The sequence below is a fragment of the Carcharhinus amblyrhynchos genome, unplaced genomic scaffold (genome assembly GCF_965287045.1).
Source record: "Carcharhinus amblyrhynchos unplaced genomic scaffold, sCarAmb.v2.hapA scaffold_82, whole genome shotgun sequence".
NCBI classification, from domain to species: Eukaryota; Metazoa; Chordata; class Chondrichthyes; order Carcharhiniformes; family Carcharhinidae; genus Carcharhinus; species Carcharhinus amblyrhynchos.
The window spans coordinates 273,719-289,039 of record NW_027649822.1 but is presented as its reverse complement, the minus strand read 5'-3'; the positions used below and the strand labels follow the sequence as shown (position 1 = coordinate 289,039).

The 15,321-nt window shown below is 47.7% G+C and overlaps 1 protein-coding gene across 1 annotated transcript in view; it reads right to left on the bottom strand.

The window, feature by feature from the left end:
* LOC145337933 (uncharacterized) overlaps positions 1-6,454 on the bottom strand; it is a 222,541-nt gene extending 216,087 nt beyond the window's left edge. Inside the window, exons 1-2 of the mRNA XM_080182716.1 lie at positions 6,255-6,454; positions 2,332-2,470 (exon numbers count right to left, since the gene is read on the bottom strand). Of these exons, the coding sequence (XP_080038842.1) occupies positions 2,332-2,470; positions 6,255-6,454 (339 nt within the window). The remainder of the gene's footprint in view (positions 1-2,331; positions 2,471-6,254) is intronic.
* Between the last annotated feature and the right edge of the window lie 8,867 nt (positions 6,455-15,321).

The following is a 15,321-nucleotide window of genomic DNA, read 5'->3' as shown; positions in this document are numbered from 1 at the left end:
AGTTAAAATCCCCCATAACAATTACCCTATTACTTTCACTCCTAACCAGGATCGTCTCCGCAATCTCTAGAACTCTACCTCTACCTCTCTAGAACTTTTAGGAGGTCTATAAAAGACTCCCAACAGGGTGACCTCTCCTCTCCTATTTCTAATCTCAGCCCATACTACCTCAACAGACAAGTCCTCATCAAACTTCTTTTCTGTCACTGATACAGTCCTTGACTAATAATGCTACCCCTCCCCCCTTTCTACCTCCTTCTCTACTTCGACTAAAGCATTTAAACCCCAGAACCTTCAACAACCACTCCTGAGCCTGCTCTATCCATGTCTCTGAAATGGCCACAACATCAAAGTCCCAGGTACTGATCCATGCTGCAAGTTCATCCACTTTATTGCGAATACTCCTCGCATTAAAGTAAACGCATTTCAAACCCTGCTCCACCCCACCCCTGCGATGCCGTGCTTTGCAGTCCCCATCTATGCCCCCCTCAATTTCATCCCTGCTACTCAGGATCCCACCCCCCCTCTGAATCAGTTTAAACCTCCCTGCAAAGCCTTTGCAAATTTACCCCCCAAGATATTGGTTCCCCTCTGATTCAGGTGTAGACCATCACTCTTGTAGAGGTCCCACCTTCCCCAGAATGAGCCCCAATTGTTCAAGAACCTGAACCCCTCCCTCCTGCACCATCCCCTCAGCCACGAGTTCAAACTTTCCCTCTCTCTGTTACATAGCACATAGTACACTACAGCACAAACAGGCCCTTCGGCCCATGAGTTGCGCCGATCACATCAACACCTATCTATAACCCCCAACCCCATAAAACCCCATATACTCATCCAGAAGTCTTTTAAAAGACCCCAGCGAGTTCGCCTCCACCACCACTGACGGCAGCCGATTCCATTCACTCACTACCCTCTGAGTGAAAAACTTACCCCTAACATCACTTCTGTACTTTCCTCCCCGCACCTTAAATCTGTGTCCTCTCGTAGCGACCATTTCAACCCGGGGAAATAGCCTCTGAGAATCCACCCTATCTATTCCTCTCAACATTTTGTAAACTTCTATCAGGTCGCCTCTCAACCTTCGTCTCTCCAGGGAAAAGAGTCCCAGCTCCCTCAACCTAACTTCATAAGGCATGCCTCCCAGTCCAGGCAACATCCTTGTAAATCTCCTCTGTACCCTTTCAATCGCTTCTACATCTTTCCTATAGTGAGGCGACCAGAACAGTGCACAGTACTCCAAGGGGGGTCTGACAAGGGTCTTATAAAGTTGCAGCATTACCTCTCGATTCCTAAACTCAATCCCTTGATTAATGTTCTTCTCTAAACTATCCCGTGGCACAGGCAAGAGCCCCGAGACAACCACTCTGTTTGATTTGGCCCTAAGTTTCCACCCCAACTCCATAAATTTCTGCTTAATATCCCCTTCCCTTATCCTCCCTATGTCATACGTCCCCACATGATCTATGACTTGGGGCTGACTCCCCTCTCCCTTGAGGGTCTTAAACACCCGCTCTGAAACATCCCGGACCCCAACCCCTGGGAGGCAACACACCAGCCCTGAGTCTCTTCCATTACTGTTGACTCTCCTATCTGTCCCCCTAACTATGGAGTCCACAATCACCAGGCCCAATCTTTTACTTCCCCTATCCACCTGAGCCTTCACAGCAGGCTCACCTCCAGAGACCTGCTCCCTTTGGCTATCTCCAGTTGATTCTTCCTCAACTGTAGCCTCCAGGACAGAAAACTTATTTTGGAGGGGAACAGCCCTGGGGGATTGTCTCCCCGATTGCATCTTACCCCTCTTCCTAGCAGTTACCCAAGACTCATTTTTAGGAGTGACTATCTCTTTGTAACTCCTATCAATGTCCACCTCAACCTCCCGAATTATCCGGAGTTCCTCCAATTCCAGCTCCAGCTCCTTAACACGATCCTCCAGAAGCTGCAAGTGTACACACTTCCTGCAGGTAAAATCAGCAGGAACACTACTGGTGTCCCTCACCTCGTACATACCGCAGGAGGTGTAGCTTACTGCCTGAACTGCCATCTCTGAAACAATTTCCAGGAGGGGAGAAAAAAAAACTTCCCACGCACTTATTATTAGATTAGAGGAGGGGGGAGGGTGGGATACTCTACCTGTGTAGAGGATCGGGTATCCTCCCTGTACCAATTTATAGGGTCAGAGGGACAAAAAAAAACTACAAATACCGGTAAGCCTCCTAATGACGACTTCCGGTTTCTAGCTAACTTAAAAAAAGAAAAAAAGAAAAAAAGAACACCACTGCTCACAACTTTAACTAGAAAGAGTTAAAAATTTTTTTTATAAATTACCTTAATCTCGACCACGACGCACGCCCAAATCGCTGCCTCTCCGTGCTGCTCCACAGGAACAATGAGGAACAAATAGTCAAAAGCAGAGCAAAACAGAGATACAGACACAGAGAGCATCAGCAAAAGGGAAAGAGTGAAACTGAACAAATACAATGGACACAGCAAGAGCGAAAAACATTGTGAGGTGGAGGGAGAAAGAGAAATAAGAAAAGGGGAGCAGAGACAGTGAGGGAGATGGAGACGGCGTGGGGCAAGGAGAGTGAGACTGAGAGGGGGCGGGGAGACCAAGGAAGAGGATAGGGAAAGGGAGACTGAGGGAGAGGCAGAGAGACAGTAAGAGAGAAAGGGCAACTTACAGAGAGATAGAGAAAGGCACGGATACATTTGTGATCTTCTACAATGTATTTGAAAGAACATTTGTGAATTTGCTTCTCCTGAGTGTAAGAAATAGAAGGGGTACATGATTGAGAACTCATGGTGAATAACATTAGTTCCAGTCTTTACCACTTTTTAACCTGAATCTGTTTCTACATGTTCGATATGCAGCTCATATGTATATTTTAAATCCTTTGTGATCTTGCGATTCGATTGGTCTGTGGGAATAAAGTACAGTGGAACTTGATTCATTCACACTTTTCTATTTATTTCCATGATCCAAAGTTCTCCTTTCACTCCACGGAAATTCTGTCCTCTCTCCGGGAATTGCAAACAAAATAATTAAAACTTGCTGAATTACAGGCAAAAGAAATAAAGGGGGCAAGGGAAAGGGAGAAGGAAAAACAGAGAGACTTGTTTCTCATTGGAAACTGGCCTTCAAATGTAAACGTCGGCTACTGTTGGTGGAGGTAAAGGGTAAAGTACAGACTGAGGGTAGTGATGAGGATTGTGAGAGAATGAGGGGCAGAAAATAAATCAGGAGATAGAAAAGGCAATGTTACAATAATCATGGGGGATTTCAATATGCAGGTGGACAAGCAAAATCAGGTAGGTTGTGGATCCCAAGAGAAGGAATTTGTGGAATGTGTAAGGTGTTTTTGGAGCAGCTTGTGACAGAACCTAATAGGGAACAGGCAATTCTGGATTTGGTGATGTGTAATGAGGCAGACTTGATTAGGGAACTGAAGGTGAAGGAACCCTAAGTGAGCAGTGACCACAATATGATAGAATTTACCCTGCAGTTTGAGACGAAGGAGCTGGAATCAGATGTAACGGCGTTAGAGTTAAATAAAGGTAACTTCAAAGATATGAGGGAGGAACTGACCCGAGTTGATTGGAAAGGGAGCCAAGTAGGGAAGGCAGTGGAACTGCAACTGCAGGAGTTCATAGATCATAGAACCCTACAGCACAGAATGAGGCCATTCGGCCCATCGAGTCTGTACTGAACACAATCCCACCCAGGCCCTACCCCCATATCCCTACATATTATACCCACTAATCCCTCTAACCTACACATCCCTGGACAGTAAGGGGCAATTTCTTAGCACGGCCAATCCACCTAACCCGCACATCTTTGGACTGTGGGAGGAAACTGGAGTACCCGGAGGAAACCCATGCAGACACGAGGAGAATGTGCAAATTCCACACAGACAGTGACCCGAGCTGGGAATCGAACCCAGGTCCCTGGGGCTGTGAAGCAGCAGTGCTAACCACTGTGTTACCGTGCTGCCCAGCTGTTGGGAATTATTCATGAGGGACAACAGAAATTCATCCCATGGAGGAAGAAACATGCGAAGGGGAGGATGAAGCATCCATGGCTGATGAGGGAAGTCAGGGGCAGCATAAAAGCAAGAGAAAAAGCAAACAAAGTGGCAAGGATTAGTGGGAAGACAGAGGATTGGGAAATCTAAAAAAGCAATGAGGAGGGTGAAGATGAAATGTGTATGTAAGCTTGCTAGTAATATAAAAGAAGTAAGGAAGAGTATTTTTTTCAATATATAAAGGGTGAGAGAGGCAAAAAAAGCCACTGGGCTACTGGAAAATTAGTCTGGAGAAGGAATATTGGGAAACAAAGAAATGACTGATGAACTGAATAGTTAATTTGCATCAGTATTAATGGTAGAAGAGAGCAGTGGGATGCCAGAGCTCCAGGAGATTCAGTGGGGCACAGGTGAGTGAGTGACCATTACTGAGGAGAAGGTTCTGGGGTAACTGAAAGGTTTGAAGGTGGATAAATCACCTAGACGGGACGGACTAAGAACATAAGAACATAAGAAATAGGAGCAGGAGTAGGCCATCCGGCCCCCCGAGCCTGCCCCGCCACCCAACAAGATCATGGCCGATCTGTCGCGGCTCAGTTCCACTTTCCCGCCCTCTCCCCATAACCCTTAATCCCCTCTCTTATCAAAAACCCATCAACCCGCTTCTTAAAAATATTTAGCGAGGCAGCCTCCACCACTTCAACGGGCAGAGAATTCCAGAGATTCACCACCCTTTGAGTGAAGAAGTTCCTCCTCAACTCCGTTCTGAACCGCCCCCCCTTTATCTTGAGGCTGTGCCCCCTAGTCCTACTGTCTTTTTTGAGCGGGAAGAGTCTTTCCACCTCTATCCTATCCATCCCATTCATCATCTTATACGTCTCAATGAGATCTCCCCTCATTCTTCTAAACTCTAACGAGTACAAGCCTAGTTTATTCAGCCTCTCCTCATAGCTCAACCCCCTCAACTCCGGTATCAGCCTAGTAAACCTCCTCTGCACTCCCTCCAGGGCCAAAATATCCTTGCGCAGGTGCGGCGCCCAAAACTGCACACAGTACTCCAGCTGCGGCCTCACCAATGCCCTATACAGCTGCAGCAAGACCTCCCTACTTTTATATTCAATCCCCCTCGCTATGAAGGCCAGCATCCCATTTGCCTTCCTGACCACCTGCTGCACCTGCAGGCTGGGTTTTTGCGACTCCCAGGATTACTACACCCCAGGATTTTAAAATAGATACCTGAGGAAATTGTGGAGACATTGATGGTGATCTTTTAGGAATCACTGGCGGCAGGGATGGTACCATGGGACTGGAAAGCAGCTAATGTAACATTGCTGGTTAAGAAGGGAGGGAGGGAACAGATGGGAAATTGTAGACCTGTTAACCTGATTCCGTAAAAAGTCTGACAACACCAGGTTTTAATCCAACCGATTTATTTGATAGTAAACGCACAAGCTTTCGGGGTTAGTCCCTTCGTCAGGTGAATGGAGAGTTCTGGCCTCAGACAGAGCATATAAAGCACAGACTGTTTAGAGATTACTGTTTAGAGATAGAGTCTGTGCTTTATATGCTCTGTCTGAGGCCAGAACTCTCCATTCACCTGACGAAGGGACTAACCCCAAAAGCTTGTGCGTTTACTATCAAATAAATCGGTTGGATTAAAACCTGGTGTTGTCAGACTTTTTACTGTGTTTACGCCAGTCCAACGCCGGCATACCCACATCATAACCTGATTCCAGTCAGTGGCAAGATTTTACAGTCCACTATTAAAGATGAGATTGCAGAGTACTTGGAAATGTGGGAGGAAACCGGTGAAAACCCATGCAAACACGGGGAGAATGGGCAGACCCTGCCACAGACAGCTCCTCAAAGTGGGAATGGGGTCCTTGGCGCTGTGAAGTAGCAGTGCCAACCACTGTGCCACCCACCTCCCCCCAGCACCCAACAGGGGCACCACAAACTGGACAATTTCTGAGCTCACTGTCACTGGGAGGGACTGTGGACACAACATGGGGACACATAAGGAGAACTTTCAAGTCTTCTTCACCATTCTATTGGATCAGAGTTGATTTGTGGGTCAGCTCCAACCCTTCCATCTTTGACCCACCACCTTTTAGATATTTTTATGGAACAGGAATCTATAAATTCTGATCTTGGGACATTTCAGTTGAAATTCCAGGAGCAGACACACAGCCTTCCTCCCTTCCCAGTGTCTCTGAGCAGCTGAACTTGGGGATTCTTTGGGGCAGAGACTCTGCTGCTGCTGCTGCTATTTCCCTTCCGGGCCACCAGGTGCTGCTGTAACCCTCCCGGCCGCTGCTGCTGCTGCTTCTGCCAATGTCACCTCTTGGCGGCGCTCTCGGGGGAGGTCGCTGTCCGTTGTGAGGAACATCCGGGGCCTGTAGAGAGGGGGCGGGGCCAGCCGCCATGGTGCCGTGCCGTTTCACCAGCCCCGCCCCCCCAAACCGCCGTTTGTTTTATGAAAACATAAAGAGAGAGAAAGAGAAACCGACTGCTGAGAAAGTGAGAGAAATTCCGAGGCGGAAATCCCGCGGGAATGGAATTAAAATTAAATTAAATATTAAAGATACTTTATAAAGTAACGGAACTGCGCATGCGCCGTAGGATCACCCACAACACACCGCGCGGGGTTGATTTTTTTTTAAAACTGTGAATTAAAATTTAAAAGGAAACGGTGCTGCCGAGAACGGTGAAGGAACCGAAAGTCTGACGGTTGAGGAAGTGAATAATAATCATCAAGGTTCAAAATGTTAAAAGATTCAAATCAAGCTGTCTGTGCGCCTGTGCGGGAGCGGCAGCGACGCCGCGTCTCCCCTGGCAACGCAAGATGGCCGCCGCTGTGATTGTGGCGCAGGCGCGGTGCCTGCTGCCCCATTGTCCAGACTGCCCCCCAGTGGATGTGGTGGGGAGGTGCAGCAACAATCCCAGTTTCAATGGGGGGAGAGAGGCTGCAATCTGCTCCCTGTTGTTCACTCCTCTTCACCCCCAGTCCCAGCATTGCAGAGTGTTTAAACAAGAGAGGGCATTGTCACAGCAGCAGCACCTTGACCTTCAACACCCTCCCCTAGATATCAAACTTCCCCCCACCCCAAACCCCACTTTAAATCATAGGGTCCCCGACAGCGCATCGAGTCTGGGTCAACACAACATCTGACCCTATTCCTGAACTGCACACACTTACCCTCTAACCTGCACATCTTTGGAGAATTGATCCACCTAACCTTTGGGGGAGAAAACCGCAGCACGCGGAGGAAACCCACGCATAAGAACATAAGAAATAGAAGCAGGAGTAGGCCATCTAGCCCTTCGAGCCTGCCCCACCATTCAATAAGATCATGGCTGATCTGAAGTGGATCAGTTCCACTTTCCCGCTGTCTCCCAATAACACTTAATTCCCCTCTCTTATCAAAAACCCATCAACCCGCGTCTTAAAAATATTTAGCAAGGCAGCCTCCACCACTTCAACGGGCAGAGAATTCCAGAGATTCACCACCCTTTGAGTGAAGAAGTTCCTCCTCAACTCCGTTCTAAACCGCCCCCCCGCCCTTTACCTTGAGGCTGTGTCCCCTGGTCCTACTGTCCTTTCTGAGCAGGAGGAGTCTCTCCACCTCTATCCTATCCATCCCTTTCATCATCTTATACGTCTCAATGAGATCCCCCCTCATTCTTCTAGACTCTAACGAGTACAAGCCTAGTTTATTCAGCCTCTCCTCATAGCTCAACCCCCTCAACTCCGGCATCAGCCTAGTAAACCTCCTCTGCACTCCCTCCAAGGCCAAAATGTCCTTGCATAAGTACGGCACCCAAAACTGCACACAGTACTCCAGCTGCGGTCTCACCAATGCCCTATACAGCCGCAGCAAGACCTCCCTACTTTTATATTCAATCCCCCTCACTATGAAGGCCAGCATCCCATTCGCCTTCCTGACCACCTGCTGCACCTGCACGCTGTGTTTTTGCGACTCATGCACAAGGACCTTCATAGCGAGGGGAATTGAATATAAAAGTAGGGAGGTCTTGCTGCAGCTGTATAGGGCATTGGTGAGGCCGCAGCTGGAGTACTGTGTGCAGTTTTGGGCGCCGCACCTGCGCAAGGATATTTTGGCCCTGGAGGGAGTGCAGAGGAGGTTTACTAGGCTGATACCGGAGTTGAGGGGGTTGAGCTATGAGGAGAGGCTGAATAAACTAGGCTTGTACTCGTTAGAGTTTAGAAGAATGAGGGGAGATCTCATTGAGACGTATAAGATGATGAATGGGATGGATAGGATAGAGGTGGAGAGACTCTTCCCGCTCAAAAAAGACAGTAGGACTAGGGGGCACAGCCTCAAGATAAAGGGGAGGCGGTTTAGAACGGAGTTGAGGAGGAACTTCTTCACTCAAAGGGTGGTGAATCTCTGGAATTCTCTGCCCGTTGAAGTGGTGGAGGCTGCCTCGCTAAATATTTTTAAGAAGCGGGTTGATGGGTTCTTGATAAGAGAGGGGATTAAGGGTTATGGGGAGAGGGCGGGAAAGTGGAACTGAGCCACAACAGATCAGCCATGATCTTATTGAATGGCGGGGCAGGCTCGAAGGGCTAGATGGCCTACTCCTGCTCCTATTTCTTATGTTCATATGTTCTTATAGAACATAGAACATAGAACATAGAACATTACAGCGCAGAACAGGCCCTTCGGCCCACGATGTTGCGCCGACCAGTTACAAAAACAATGACCCACTAGCCTATACCAATCCCTTTTCGTCCATAAACCTATCCAGAGATCTCTTAAACGCCCCCAAACTAGACGCATTTACAACCGCAGCAGGCAGGGCATTCCACTCCCTCACCACCCGCTGGGTAAAGAACCTACCCCTGACATCCGTCCTGTAGCTACCCCCCCTTAATTTAAAGCCATGCCCCCTCGTGCTAGCTTTCTCCATCCGAGGAAAAAGGCTATCACTATCCACCCTATCTAAACCTCTAATCATCTTATATGTTTCAATAAGATCCCCTCTTAGCCGCCTTCTTTCCAACGAAAACAACCCTAAATCCCTCAGTCTCTCCTCATAGGACCTCCCCACCATACCAGGCAACATCCTAGTAAACCTCCTCTGCACCCTCTCCAACGCCTCCACATCCTTCTTGTAATGCGGGGACCAGAACTGCACACAGTACTCCAAGTGCGGCCGCACTAGAGTAGTGTACAGTTGCAACATTACACTGCGACTCCTAAATTCAATCCCCCTACCAATAAACGCCAAGACACCGTACGCCTTCTTAACAACCTTATCTACTTGATTCCCAACTTTCAGGGATCTATGTACACACACACCTAGATCCCTCTGTTCATCCACACTATTCAAAGTCCTCCCGTTAGCCCTATACTCGACACATCTGTTGCTCCTACCAAAGTGAATTACCTCACACTTCTCCGCATTAAATTCCATCCGCCACCTCTCGGCCCAGCTCTGCAACCTATCTAAGTCTCCCTGCAGACTATGACACCCTTCCTCACAATCTACCACACCTCCAATTTTGGTGTCATCAGCAAATTTACTAATCCACCCAACTATACCCTCATCCAGATCATTAATAAAAATTACAAACAACAGTGGCCCCAAAACAGATCCCTGAGGCACACCACTCGTAACTGTACTCCATGATGAATATTTACCATCCACCACCACCCTCTGTCTCCTATCTGATAGCCAATTCCTGATCCAACTTCCTAGATTACCCACAATCCCATACATCTGCATTTTCTGCAGAAGCCTACCATGGTGAACCTTATCGAACGCCTTACTAAAATCCATGTATACCACGTCAACTGCCTTGCCCCCATCCACCTCTTTGGTCACCTTCTCAAAAAACTCAATAAGGTTAGTAAGGCACGACCTACCCGCTACAAAACCATGCTGACTATTTCTAATCAATTCATTACACTCCAAATAACTATAAATCCTATCCCTAATAATTTTTTCTAAAACCTTGCCCACAACAGAAGTAAGACTCACCGGTCTATAATTCCCGGCAAAGTCTCTGTTCCCCTTTTTAAACAATGGGACAACATTCGCTATCCTCCAATCCTCTGGGACTACACCAGAGACCAATGACGACCTGAAGATCTGAGCCAGAGGCTCTGCAATCACCTCTCTAGCCTCCCAGAGAATCCTAGGGTAGATCCCATCCGGACCAGGGGACTTATCTATTTTCAGCCCCTCAAGAATTTCCAGCACATCCCCTTTATCAACCGTAATACTGTCTATTTTACACCCCTGCAACCCAATGCCCTCCTCAGCTATATTCATGTCCCCCTGCGTGAACACCGAAGAGAAATATTGGTTCAATACTTCTCCAATCTCCTCCGGTTCCACACACAACTTCCCCCTGCTGTCTGTAACTGGCCCTAATCTTGCCCTGACCAACCTTCTGTTCTTGACATACCTATAGAACGCCTTAGGATTCTCCTTAATCCTATCAGCCAAAGTCTTCTCATGTCCTCTTTTAGCCCTTCTCAACTCACTCTTCAACTCCCTCCTAGCCAATCTAAAGCTTTCTAGTGCACTATCTGAGCCCTCCAATCTCATCCGAACATAAGCCTCCTTTTTCTTTTTAACCATCGACTCAACTCTTTTAGTGCACCACGGTTCCCTAGATCTACCAAATCCACCATGCCTGACAGGGACATACCTATCAAGGACTCGCAGTAGCTGCTCCTTGAAAAAACTCCACATTTCAGACGTTCCCAGTCCCTGTAATCCCCTAATCCAATCCATGCTTCCTAATTCACTCCTGATAGCCTCATAATCGCCCTTACCCCAGCTAAAATTGCTGACCCGAGGTTCATGCCTATCTCTTCCCATCACTAAGGTGAACATAACCGAATTGTGGTCACTATCACCAAAATGCACACCAACTTGCAAGTCTAGCACCTGGTCTGGCTCATTTCCCAGCACCAAATCCAATATAGCCTCACCTCTAGTTGGCCTGTCTACATACTGAGACAAAAAACCTTCCTGCACGCTTTGTACAAACACTGACCCCTCTAGCGAGCTAGAACTATAGCAACTCCAATCAATATTCGTAAAGTTAAAGTCCCCCATAACAATTACCCTATTACTTTCACTCCTAACCAGGATTGTCTCTGCAATCCTTTCCTCAACCTCTCTAGAACTTTTAGGAGGTCTATAAAAGACTCCCAACAGGGTGACCTCTCCTCTCCTATTTCTAATCTCCGCCCATACTACCTCAACTGACAAGTCCTCATCAAACTTTCTCTCCGACACTGTGATACAGTCCTTGACTAGCAATGCTACCCCACCCCCCCTTCTACCTTCTTCTCTACTCCGACTAAAGCATTTGTACCCCGGAACCTGCAACATCCATTCCTGACCCTGCTCTATCCATGTCTCAGAAATGGCCACAACATCAAAGTCCCAGGTACTGATCCACGCTGCAAGTTCATCCACGTTATTGCGAATACTCCTCGCATTAAAGTACACGCATTTCAAACCCTGCTCCGCCCCACCCCCACTATGCCGTGCCTTGCATTCCCCAACTATGCCCCCCTCACTTTCACCCCCTTTCCTCACTATCCCTCCCCCCCTCCGAATCAGTTTAAACCTTCCTGCATCGCTTTTGCAAATTTACCCCCCAGGATATTGATTCCCCTCTGGTTCAGGTGTAGACCATCCCTCTTATAGAGGTCCCACCTTCCCCAGAATGAGCCCCAATTGCTCAAGTACCTGAACCCCTCCCTCCTGCACCATCCCCTCAGCCACGAGTTCAAACTTTCCCTCTCCCTATTCCTCTCTAAACTATCCCGTGGCACAGGCAAGAGTCCAGATATAACTACTCTTTCTGACTTCGCCTTTAGTTTCCACCCCAACTCCATAAATCTTTGCTTAATATCCCCTTCCCTTAATCTCCCTATGTCATGTGTCCCCACATGAACTATAACTTGGGGTTGATCTCCCTCTCCCCTAAGAGTCCTGAATACTCTGTCCGATACATCCTGGACCCCAGCCCCTGGTAGGCAACACACCAGCCCAGAGTCCCTACCCTTACCTCCGACTCTCCTATCCGTCCCCATAACTGTGGAGTCCCCAATCACGAGGCCCAATCTCTTACCCCTAACCACCTGAGGCTTGCCAATAGGCTCACCCCCAGAGACCTGCTCCCTTTGGCTATCCCCAGTTGATTTCTCCTCAACTGTAGCCTCCAGGACCGAGAACCTATTTTGGAGGGGAACAGCCCCAGGGGATTGTCCCCCCAACTGCTTTTTGCCCCTCTTCCTGGCAGTGACCCAAGACTTATTCCTAGGAGTGACTATCTCCTTATAACTCCTTTCTATGTCCTGCTCCACTTCCCGAATTATACGGAGCTCCTCTAATTCCCCTTCCAGCTCCTTTACACGCTCCTCCAGAAACTGCAATCTAACACACTTCCCACAAGTAAAATCACCTGAAACACTGTGGGAGTCCCTCACTACATACATCCCACAGGAGATGCAGCTTACAGCCTGAACTGCCATCCCTGAATCAATTACCAGCAGAAAAGTAAAAATATTAAAAAAAAACTTCCCTCACACTTATAATTAGGTTAGAGGAGGTGGAAGGGTGGGATTCTCTACCAGTGTAGAGAATCGGGAATCCTCTCTGCACTAACTTATAGTGTTAGGGGCACGAGAAAAAAAAACTACAACTACCGGTATGAGGTCCCTCTGCACCGTCGCCTGCTGCAGTTTTTCTCCACGTAAGTAATAATCCTTCCTACCATTATTCCTACCAAAGTGGACCACCTCGCACTTGCCAACATTAAATTCCATTTGCCAGTTCCTGGCCCATTCGCCCAGCCTATCTAGATCCTTCTGCAGACTCTCCACACCCTCCGCACAATTTGCTGTTCCACCAATCTTGGTGTCATCAGCAAATTTCGACACCATACACTCGGTTCCCTCCTCCAGATCATCTATATAGATGGTAAATAGCTGAGGCCCCAGCACCGACCCCTGGGGCACTCCACTAGTCACCAACATATCATGAGTTTGGACAACTCGTGCTTTTATCTCTGCATTGAAACAAACAGAGATGATAACAGAAATAAAGTTGTACAGAGCAAGAATACAATAACAAAAAAATAATGATTATAGCTTTCTTGTGAGCCTGGAATCCATAATCATAAATCCACTGGTGTATGCTTTCATAACTCAGAAGGCTGAAGGTGAGATGGGACGGGGGGTGGAGGAGGATTCTCTTTTTCAGAGATAAATTCTGTTATTTGATGTATCTCTTTGACAGCAAACTCTGTGATCAATTCACAATTAATTCTAACATTGGACCATGTACAGATGTAGGTAGTGTGAGATTATCTATCATTTCGACCTGGTAACACTGTGTTAGTTTATCTTTTGTTGCAATGAATTTAAAAACAGTTTAATAGCCAATGTAGAGGAGAAGAAATCTGTGTTCCAACAGAGAAACAAAATTCTAAGTGGAAAAATGAAATACACGTTATCAGGATATGTAAAACTTTCTAAGCACACAGAGTTGAATAAACTTTCAGGTTATTGCTACAGCGTGCATGATTGATGTGTACATGAGCATGTTTCAGCAATTAATTGCGTTACTGAGCTTGATATTATTGCCTGGGGTCCATGTTGGTGTTTGTTTTGATATCTTGCTGGATAATGATGCACATTGCATTTTTATTCAGTTGTTTTCAGATACCTGCCGAGGGAGATCAGCCTCACTCCCTCAGTCATTCTGACTTATTCACTCAGTCAGTCAGTCGGTCTTTCTTGCTCAGTTAGCCTCAATCTCTCAGTCAGTCTTCATTTATCTTTTGGCCTGTCTGCCTTATTCATTTGGTCGGGTAGTCGGCCTCACTGGCTTTCTTGGACATTAGTTTTATGTGCTTATTCGTCACAAGTCACATTAACCCAGCAACAAAGTTACTGTGAAACTCCCTTAGTCGCCGCAGCCTGGTGCCTGTTCGGGTCAATGTGCCAAACCAACACGTCTCTCAGAATGTGTGAGTTAACTCTCACAGACATGGGAAGAAGGTGGAAACTCCACACAAACTGTGACCAAAGCCAGGATTCGAACCCGGGTCCCTGGCTCTGCGATGAGCAGCGCTGAGTATTTTGCCACCCAGTAAGGTTGACTCAGCTGGATGGTCAGACAGTCTCACTCCTCATTCAGTTTGTATTACTCTCTCAGTCACTCAGTCAGACTCACATTCTCACTCAGCGAGTAGGAGTCACTCACCATTCAGTACCTCACTCACTCAGCCGGTCAGCCTATCTCTGTGCTCAGTTGGTCAGTTGACCTGTCTACTTGGTCACTCAGCCTCGATCGGTCACTCTGTCTTACCCGTTCTGTCAGTCAGCCTCGATCGCTCGGATGGTCAGTTGGTCTTGCTCACACAGTCAATCAACCTCGTCCCATCAGTCAGTCAGCCTCGCTTGTGAAGACAGTTGTCCTTTCTCACGTGGTGAGTCTCCATTGCTTGTTTGGTCAGTTGGTGTTGCTCATTCACTCAGTAAGTTGGCCTTGTTTGATCAGACAGTCAGTTCGCTTCACTCAGTTGGTTGGTCATTTGGACTCGCTCAGCTGGTTGGTTTCTCAGCGTTTCTTGTTCGGTTAGTCAGTCACCCTCACTCCCTCAGATGATCAGTGAACCTCACTCACTCACTCACTCAGTCAGCCTCACTCCCTCAGATGATCAGTCAGCCTCACTCCCTCAGATGATCAGTGCACCTCACTCACTCACTCACTCAGTCAGCCTCACTCCCTCAGATGATCAGTGCACCTCACTCACTCACTCACTCAGTCAGCCTCACTCCCTCAGATGATCAGTGAACCTCACTCAGTCACTCAGTCAGCCTCACTCCCTCAGATGATCAGTGAATCTCACTCACTCACTCACTCACTCACTCACTCACTCACTCACTCACTCACTCACTCAGTCAGCCTCACTCCCTCAGATGATCAATGCACCTCACTCACTCATTCACTCAGTCAGCCTCACTCCTTCAGATGATCAGTGAATCTCACTCACTCACTCACTCACTCAGTCAGCCTCACTCCCTCAGATGATCAGTGCACCTCACTCACTCACTCAGTCAGCCTCACTCCCTCAGATGATCAGTGAACCTCACTCACTCACTCACTCAGTCAGCCTCACTCCCTCAGATGATCAGTGCACCTCACTCACTCAGTCAGCCTCACTCCCTCAGATGATCAGTGCACCTCACTCACTCACTCAGTCAGCCTCACTCCCTCAGATGATCAGTGA